Below are 9,439 nucleotides of genomic sequence, written 5' to 3' on the forward strand. Positions count from 1 at the left end.
AGCAGACAATGTTCTCCAGTTCGGTGAAGCCCGGCTCCCCCATCGGCTACAGCCTGTCCCTCGCCACGCTTCTGGTCGCCACCGCCATCTTGAGCCTGTTCAGGTGAGGTCCCGCCCAGGCCTCCGAGCAGACCTGGCAAGTGTCACTCCCATGTTCAAGCCCAGCCTGACCCAGCATGCACTCTGCCCACCTCCTCCCTCCGGCAGCAAACAGAGCCTGCCCCAGCTCAAAGCCACGCCAGCCTCCCCTGGAAATGTCAAGCAGCCACGGTGTTCCCTCTGTTGCAGCCTAAGCCCCCACAGGATGGCCCTGCACCCCAAATGAGGCACCTGGGGGCAGGCCACGCTCAAGGCTGAGGCGCTGGGCGGAGACACAGGAGGAGGGGGTATCTGGGGGCTGGGTCCACACTTTGCGATGGGTCTCTCTTCGGGATGAGGCCTGCCCCCTAAAGGCCATAAACGACCCCACCCCAATTGCCTTGCTCAGAGCGTAGGACAGTGCTGGCTGGGGCGGGGGTCCAAGGCCACCCCAGACTCCTAGACCTGCCCGCTCTGCACACAGGAAGCTCCACTGTACCCGGAACTACATCCACATGCACCTCTTCATGTCCTTCATCCTGAGGGCCGCTGCCGTCTTCATCAAAGACATGGCCCTCTTCGACAGCCAGGAGGTAGACCACTGCTTCAAGGGCTCGGTGAGGACCCCCCGCCCCGGACACCTCCCTTGGTCTGCAGCTCTTCTCTCCCTCTTCCTTCTCCCTCTTCCCTCTGCCATCTCTCCCTCTCTCTCTTTTCTCTCTCTTGATCCAAGGATGGCCAAACTCCCACTCAAACCCACCTGGCGACTTGTCAAATCTCAGTCTCTTCCCAGTAACAAGAGGTGCTGCTTGGTCATCTGGCCCCTGCCCATGAGAAACCTAGGTGGGACACACCACAGTCGCAGCCCAGAATCTCCCCTCTGTTGCTAACTTTCTGTAGGGTCTTGGGAAGCTCCCTGCCTCAGTTTCCCCATCTGTGCAAGGACTTCCAAGATTCTTGCCAACTCTGCCTTCTGCATTCACATGGCTCTGCTCACATCGCCACCTTTCCTTTCTACTCCCCACCCCTCCCCTCGCCATCTGGTGTTGATCAAACACATGCAGCACTCCTCTTCCAGTTCTGGGCCTTCCCAGGGAAAGGAGGTGAAGGGAGCATCTAGAAATTCCTCTCCAGTAACCAAAGGGCCCATTCCCAATGGCCTGAGCCAGCTTACAGAGCTTCAGACCAGCCTGGGCTCCTGCCCATTCCTGTGGTCAGTGATTCATTGCTTCAGGAGTGACCCCAGAGGCAGTATGTTGTATCAAAGGTCAGCAGTACCTTCTCCCCAAAGAATGAACCTATCATGGTGAGTCTCAGGCAGCTCAACAAGAGGGAGAGAAAACACAGGACCCCGTCAGACATGGGAGGCATGAGTCAGAGAGCCTGCCATGGGTCTCCCTGCTTCCCCTATGGTCCTTACTTATCTGGGGAACCCCCTTTTCCACTAGCTCCTCCAACCCCCAGGAGGAAGGGCCACCCTCCCCTCTATTCCTTGCCTCGTTTCTACTTCTCCCTCCTCCACCCTCTTCTCAGTCCATCTGTCTCCCACACTTCCATCTGGACCCCTCTCCATAGGCCACAGCCCACACCCCCACCCGTTCAGTGGACTCTTGCAAACTCAAGTGAGAATTCTCCCTCATACCTCTTCCAGCTCCCTTTGATCCTGAGGTAAAATTAATGTGTGGGAGAGGGGTGATTTTAAGGAGATGGGCAGATTGGTGGATGGTGGAATAAGTAGACCTGTGAATGTGTGCACGGCCACAGGGGAGATTGGACAGATGATGGGGACAGGGGTCAGTGGGTAGACAGATGGACTGATGGGTGGGTGGGTAGATGAATGGATGGATAGATGGCAAGGTGGGCAAGATGGCAGATGAAGGAAGAGACAGATAGGTGAGTGGGTGGGTGAATGGATTGATAATGGGGAGAGAGAAGCTAGATGGATGACAGGTGGGTGATGGGTGAGTTGGTAGGGGAGGACCAGTGTGTGGGTGGGTAAATAAAGGGATCGGTGGCCGGATGGATGGCTGGATGGGTAGATGGCTGGCCGGATATACAGATGGGAAGATGGATAGATGATGAGTCAATGGATGAATAATTACAATCACCAGCTTATCCTAAATCAAAAATCAGGGACAATTGGCAAACCACTGAGTACATATTTAAAAGAATAGTAAGAAAGAATAAGGAGATGAAATTGGTTGTAGCACAGCTATGTTCCCCTCCAACCCGCCCAGGCAAAGGTGTGGGCTTCTGAGTGCCCTGGCTAGCCCTGGCTAGCCCCAGTGACCTCCTCTATGCTTCTCCCCTGCATGTGGGCTGCAGGGCAGCCGTGGTCCTATTCCAGTATTGTATCATGGCCAACTTCTTCTGGCTGCTGGTGGAGGGCCTCTACCTACACACCCTGCTGGCCATCTCCTTCTTCTCCGAGCGGAAGTACTTCTGGGGGTACATACTCATCGGCTGGGGTATGGTGCCAGGGAGGGCTACCAGGCTGGGGACAGAGGGAAAAAGGCCTGGGGAGCTCACTAGGGGGAGGATGCCAACCCAGCCTTGCAGTCTTGGGTCTTGCTAAGCAGCAGATCCTGATTGCATTGTTCTCGGCCAAGGGTTGACCAAAGTCCCCCACAGTTCAGGCCCTGGACCGGGCACCCTCAAACTAGGACCAGTTCCATAAACGTCCTTTTCTCCATTGTCCCTTCTGTCCCTGAAACACCCTGGTCCACTGCCGATCTGTGAGGTGCCTCTTAAAAGCAAATGAAGATCGTCCCACTAGGCGGTCCCAGCCCCTCGGGCATACAGCTTCAGCCCCAAAGATGCTTCAGCGGAGCATCCTGGCGCAGTGAACAGCCTGTGCAACCGGGGTGGCAGCCCTGGAAACCGCCCTTTCCTCCCTCCCTCTCTGGTTCGTTCTCAAAAATCTCTCCCTCACGCCCTGTACCCCTGCTCCCTGTCCCCTCTCTCCCTCTCTCCTTGGCTCTGACAGGAGTGCCCAGTATATTCATCACAGTGTGGGCCATCGCCAGGATCTACTTAGAGAATGAAGGGTAAGTGACACCTCGTGCTTCCGCTGGCTGCGGTCACCTGGGCGGATCTCCTGGGTGAGGCATGGGTGCAGGGGAGGCTGGAGGGAGACCCAGGGAGCCACCTACTCTAGGCCCGGGGTCTCTAAAGGGCCTGGAGGCCCAGCCAGGGACAACGGGGAGGACCGCCAACTTACTCTCCCCGGCTGAGAACAGCCTCTCTCGTTCTCCCCCACCATACTCTGCTCAGATGCTGGGACTCCATCGACTCCCCATTGTGGTGGATCATAAAGGCCCCCATCCTCACCTCCATCTTGGTAAGGCCGCCTCTCACCGTTTAGAGATTGGGAAACTGAGTCCCGGTTTGGGCATGTGGCTTATCTCAGATCACACGGGCAAGGAGTATCGCGGTCAGAGGGTCAGAGGGACACCTAGGCTTCCCAGGGCCTCACCCAGGTCCTCGCCTTCCCCTTCCACCAGCTCCTCCAGAGTAAGCAGATTGGGAGGCGTGGCCCTTAGGGATGTGGCAGCCTGCCCAAGGGGAGAAGGGCTAGGGAAGAGGTAAGATGGAGGACCAGCAGGACCCTGGGGAAGACAGGCCATTAGACCCCAGGGTGCTGGATACCTCCCTTCTAGACTGTCCTACCTCACTCCCTCTCCCCGCCACTAGGTCAACTTCATCCTGTTTATTCGCATCATCCGAATCCTGGTTCAGAAGCTGCGCCCCCCGGATATCAGGAAGAGTGACAGCAGCCCCTACTCGTGAGTGTGCGCCCGGGGTCCTGCCCCCAGTCCTCAGATCATCCCCCTCCTCCTGAGGTCACCCTGAACCTCAGTGTCACCAGAAAGCCACATTGCTCTTGCCCACGTCCAGCCGCACGGACTCTACCCTCCAGCCTGCCAGCATCCCTGTCCCAGCCCTGCCTTCGCCAGGCAGCCTTCAGGGCCCGTGTCTACTTCTCCTGTACTGCTCACTATTCCCAGATGTGCACCTGCTGCTGAGGTGACGGGTAACCCGTGCTGTTCACACTTAGCACGTGCCAGGCACAGAGAAGGGATGCATTCCGTCACAGCAGACGACTGCCGTGGGGAGCCCCCAGCCTCCCAGTGAGACAGCCATGCCCGGGACTGGGTGTTCTCCAGTAACAATAGTGGCCCTGCACACTTCAGGCATGGGCTAAGGGGTCCCATGCTCATCTGATTTCAGCCAGAGTCCCCGCAAACTATCCGCACGTTACAGAGAAGGCACTGACGCACACTCCCTCCTGCACAAGAGCGTGAGAGCGCATCGCCATGAGCAGGGAGCAGAGGGCGTGCGTCCATGGGACAGGGATTATCCTCCTCGATTGGAAATGTGTGGGGCTATCGTCCGTGCTTGGGAGGACCAGAGAAAGAGGCAGGATTTCATGGGAGCCACAGGCTCGAAGGGAGAGCTAGAGAAGCATGAGCCATCAGCACAGCCTCTGTGGTGCAGTTGCTAGTGTGCTAGGCTACAGAGCTGGGAGCCGCAGACCAACAAGGTGTGCTCCCTGACCCAGGCAGCCCGAAAACACACCGGGCATGTGCCTGGGATCCTGGGAGGCTGGAGGGCAGAAGGAAGAGTGTCATGGTGTGACCAAGTCCCATGGAGGGTGCTTCTCTCCCTGTCTTTCTCCCTGCCTCTCTTGGGCATCCACATGGGCTCTATCACAAATTGTTTTAAAAATAAAAAGAAGCATGGGACCAGCAGTTAGCATAGTGGCTATGTTGCTGGACTCCCATGTAGTCGATCATGGTTCGAGTCCCGGACCTGGTGGCTTAAACTCATGCCGGGTGCGTGTGCATGCGTGCACAAGAGGAGAATGGAGGAGAAGGGATTGCGGCGTGGCCATCCCACCTGGGGGGTGATTTCTCGCTTTCTGTCTCTGTCTTTCTCTGTCTCTCTGGTGAGTGCACACGCCCTGTAGCAGAAACCTCTCCATAAAAAGAAAGAAAAGAAAAGAAAGAAAGAAAGAAAGAGAGAGAGAGAGAGAGAGAGAGAGAAAGAAAGAAAGAAAGAAAAAAGAAAAGCAAAGAAAAGAAAGAAAAGAAAAAAAAAAAGAAAAGAAAAGAAAAGAAAAGAAAAGAAAAGAAAAGAAAAGAAAAGAAAAGAAAAGAAAAGAAAAGAAAAGAAAAGAAAAGAAAAGAGAAAGAAAAGAAAGAAAAGAAAAGAAAAGAAAAGAAAAGAAAAGAAAAGAAAAGAAAAGAAAAGAAAAGAAAAGAAAAGAAAAGAAAAGAAAAGAAAAGAAAAAGCATGACAATAGGGAAAGGCTGTGGGAAGACCAGTAGCATCTGCAAGCCCATAGATAGGAACGGCAAGTGGGGTCAGTTCTGTGCAGAAAAAAACAAACTTGGGATGTCCCACAAGGACTTTCTAGTCCCGGGGTTCTAGAATGTTCTTCGTAGCCTGACTTCTCTTTGGGGAGTCTGTGCTGTGGTTGCTAGCATGTCACGAGCGGCTGGATTTAGGATTCTATTCTGGAACCCTGTGATGCTGTCTGATGAGACTCAGACTCCCCTGCTGGCTGTGACAGCACGCTCTCCTGCCGGGTATGTAGGAGGCGCTTCCCTTCCTGCTGGAGAAGGGGCAGCCCGTGGGGGGTCTACAGTCTGCTGAGGGCCAGCACACGGTGCCTGTGCACCCTCGTCCTCCGCTTTGCCTGTGGGGCCTCCTTCCCCCCAACATGCAACTGCTCCAAAGGGCTTGAGTCTGAAGCAGAGTCGGTCATTGCCGGGTTCCTGTGGAGGAGATGGCAAGGGGACAGCTGGCAGCTGGCAGAAGGGGTGGGGGGAGTCGGAGACAGAGCTCCCCGTGGAGGGGCTGTCAGCTCCCACTCTCCACCTCCCCATAAGCCTTCGATGTAAAGAAAGCCTCCATCTGTCAGCCTCGGGTGTGCGTGGGAAAGGTTCTCTGCAGCCAAAACGGGGTGGCAGCACACAGGATCTTGGCATGGCTTGGAGCCAGGCCCAGGAAGGAGAGGGAGGGCCAAGGCCAGGTCCTCTGCCCCCACTTGCTGTGGGACCTCAGGCTCCGGTGAGAGCTCCCTGGACTGCCGTGGCAAGCAAAGACAGAGGCAGAAACCTCTTCAGACCGTTCCCTAAGACCTCCCCAGACATCAGCCAGCCAGGGAGCCAGGGGTTCACAGAGTGGACCAGCCAAGAGGTCGGATGGCTGGGAGGCCGGAACCAGGATGAGTGCTCTGCCGCGGGAGAGGGTGAATCATTTAGAGCAGATGCCGACCCTGCAGGGCATCTAGGCTGGTAAACAGGGAGCTGGTCTTTCAGGGCATGATGACAGGGTGTACGTTGCAGTGGGGAGGTGGGAGCAGAGGGCTGCGATCCCAGAGAAGGGACAATGCCCGGAAAAGTAGACACTGCAGAGAAGTCAAAGACAGAGGGCTGCTCTGATTACCCCTGCGTTGTCACTGTTGTCCAGACACAAACTTGGAAACCTACCACGTGGCCTGGCCGGCACCTACGTTAGGAAGGTTTCCTTCCCAGAAGCCCTCATTCCCAGTAGGAAACTGTCCCTCAGTGATGCACTGCACTTTATAGCACCCAAAGCACTCCCAAGCTAGCAGTGGGTCCCCATTGTGTATCTTGGCTAGGTTGAGCATACATTTATCCCATTATGTAGACTGGGAAAACCGAGGCCAGGGAGAGGAAAAGCAGTATCTCCTCCTGTTTGAGAACATCTCCCCAGTAGCTGAAATCTTACCGTTCTGCATCATCCTCAGGGTTCAGCATTGGCCGCTCCTTTAAACCCTCTCCCCTAGAAAGGTGAGACCAGAGGGCATTTCCTTCTCTCTTATGCTTCCCTCCAAGCTAAGGGAGCTGAGATGGGAGTGCAGAGGCACTGCAGATGTGGAACAGGAGCACATGTGACATAACGGGCGCCAACAGTCTGTCCTCACACATCTTCATCCTCTGTGCCCCCGGAGACCTCCACCAGATCCTACCGTGCACATGTACGGACACGCCCCCACAGCCTGCCCTCCTCTGTCCCCAGGAGGCTGACCAAGTCCACGCTGCTGCTGATTCCCCTGTTTGGAGTGCACTACACCATGTTCGTCTTCTTCCCAGACAACTTCAAGGCTGAAGTGAAACTGGTCTTTGAGCTGGTCGTGGGGTCCTTCCAGGTAAGAATGGTTGGCTTGGCCTACATCCTCTGGCCTTGAAGGGATTCAGCCGAAGGCCTTGGCCCCTTGCCACTGATCCTCGTCTTCTCTTTGTAATAAGTGTTGGTTAAGCACCTACTTTCTGCTTAGCCCTTTTCTTAACCAGGGGAACACGGGCTGGGGCCAGCATGGGGCAGGGCTGGAAGCCCCAGGGTCTGACCTTACGTCTCCTATCCCCTTTCTCCCAGGGCTTTGTGGTGGCCATCCTCTACTGCTTCCTCAACGGCGAGGTAAGACCCTCCCAGGCCTCGGGAGCCAGGGAACGGAACTGTCAGGCTCAGGGCCCAGGAATACTGATGGACGTGTGCAGAGCAAGGATGGGGTAGACCTTGCAACTCTGAGTGCAGTCCTCAGGCCAGTAGCACTGGTGTCACCTAGGGTCTTGATTGCAGATCTCTGAGACCACCCCAGATCTGCTGACTTGGAACCTGCATTTTAAACCCTCCCAGCCCCACCCCAGGGATCTGTGCACACCAGAGTTTGCGAAGTGTCTAGTTAAATGGCTGTGTGCAGGAGTGAGAGGGGAAGGGAGGGGTTGCAATGGAGTTGCCCTAGTTACAAAGCCCAGAATTCCACTCGGATGGGCTCAAGTGAGCTGGAGGACAGAAAGGGGGAATCGGGGGACCGCCACCGGCAGGCAGCGTCCCTCTTTCTCCTTGGGCTGCAAGCTCTGATCCGCTCTGCCTCCCTCCTCCTCTCCGAGGTCTTGATTTGATCTTGCATCCAACCAGTCCCAGTTGCGCACGCCCGGTACAACGTCTGGGTCCCTTTACTGTAGATTTGCCAGAGAGAGGGAGGGCTGGCTCCCGAGAAGTCTAAGCAGTGGAAGGAGCTCCACCACAGGCCTGACCACCCTCCCTTCCCCTCTCAGGTGCAGGCAGAGCTGCGTCGGAAGTGGCGACGCTGGCGCTTGCAGGGCGTCCTGGGCTGGAAGGCCAAATACCAGCACCCATTGGGAGGCAGCAACGGTGCCACGTGCAGCACGCAAGTCTCCATGCTGACCCGCGTCAGCCCGGGCGCCCGCCGCTCCTCCAGCTTCCAGGCGGAAGTCTCCCTACTCTGACCGCCTGGTGCTCAGGGACCTAAAGCGGCCCCTCCTGCACCCTCTAGCCCACCCCGGTCGGCACCAGGGGCAGAGGCCTGCCTGGGTGCAGCCAGCCCACCCCTGGGCTCAGAGGCTGCCGCAGCCAGCCCCCAGGTCCGACCATTCCAGCAGAACGCAACCCTTGCACCTGCCTGGAGCGTTTCTATGCAAGCAGAAGAGCTCGGAGCACCTCGCAGGACGTGGGTGAAACTCAGCTATCAGACTCCCCCTCCAAAGACCCTGTCGGCCAATCAAAGACAAGAAATGTTCAAACCCTCATTCTGACTCCGCCCCCTGGTAACTCCTCTGGCCAATCGGAGAAAAGCAACTACCCATCCTCAAACAGCGTTGGCGTGAACTGAGCGCAGAAAGGCCCCATCAGGAAGAGTCGCCTACAACCACCACCCCAAAATTCCGCCATGCTGTCAAGCTCCCTTGGGTGGGGCACTACCATTCTCGCATCTTTCTGAAGATACAATCCTTCCCTCTTAGCTGCCAGCTCTTCGAGGTGAGGGACTTTCTCTGCCTCGGGTAGAAGCAATTGTGATTTGGAGTTCTGTTTGGGGAGCACAGCCGTTGTTGTCCCCACTGAAGTGGACTGTCCTAGGGTCAGTCTGGTGGCTGGGACAATGCAGCCCAAGGGCTGAGGAACACTGGGGCCCCTGGGAAGTGAGAAGACTGGTCTCAGCAAGCATTGGTGCCTCAGACTAAGCCTACCACCTGCTCTCCAAGCCTCGGTGGAATGGGATCAGTCATACCAGCTCTGTGCAGCCTCATGGACTGGAAACAACCTGACTCAAGAGCTGCCCTCCTTGGGAACCAGCAGTTAGCGTAATACCTATGTCGCTGGACTCCCACGTAGTAAACCGCGGTTCGAGTCTCAGACCCGGTGGCTTAAAACTCACACCGGGCGCATGTTCGTGCGTGCCCAAGATCCCGAGAGGAGAATGGAGGAGAAGGGATTGTGGCGTGACCATCCCCCCTGGGGGGTGATTTCTCGCTTTCTGTCTCTATGTCTCTGTCTGTCTGGCGAGAGCACGCACCCTATAGCAAAAAAA

The 9,439-nt window shown here is 56.3% G+C and overlaps 1 protein-coding gene across 2 annotated transcripts in view; it reads left to right on the forward strand.

Moving 5' to 3' along the window:
• Window positions 1–9,292, forward strand: part of VIPR1 (vasoactive intestinal peptide receptor 1) — a 42,073-nt gene extending 32,781 nt beyond the window's left edge. Inside the window, exons 5-13 of one of the 2 annotated variants that reach the window (XM_006155396.3) lie at window positions 3–103; window positions 563–694; window positions 2,392–2,546; window positions 3,065–3,125; window positions 3,352–3,418; window positions 3,772–3,863; window positions 7,129–7,258; window positions 7,486–7,527; window positions 8,169–9,292. In XM_006155396.3, the coding sequence (XP_006155458.1) occupies window positions 3–103; window positions 563–694; window positions 2,392–2,546; window positions 3,065–3,125; window positions 3,352–3,418; window positions 3,772–3,863; window positions 7,129–7,258; window positions 7,486–7,527; window positions 8,169–8,360 (972 nt within the window). In that variant the 3' untranslated portion in view covers window positions 8,361–9,292. Of the gene's footprint in view, window positions 1–2; window positions 104–562; window positions 700–2,391; window positions 2,547–3,064; window positions 3,126–3,351; window positions 3,419–3,771; window positions 3,864–7,128; window positions 7,259–7,485; window positions 7,528–8,168 lie in introns of both variants that reach the window. The other variant, XM_006155397.3, reaches the window with a different exon arrangement.
• Window positions 9,293–9,439: the final 147 nt, after the last annotated feature.

The sequence above is a fragment of the Tupaia chinensis genome, unplaced genomic scaffold (assembly GCF_000334495.1).
Source record: "Tupaia chinensis unplaced genomic scaffold, TupChi_1.0 Scaffold000451_2, whole genome shotgun sequence".
NCBI classification, from domain to species: Eukaryota; Metazoa; Chordata; class Mammalia; order Scandentia; family Tupaiidae; genus Tupaia; species Tupaia belangeri.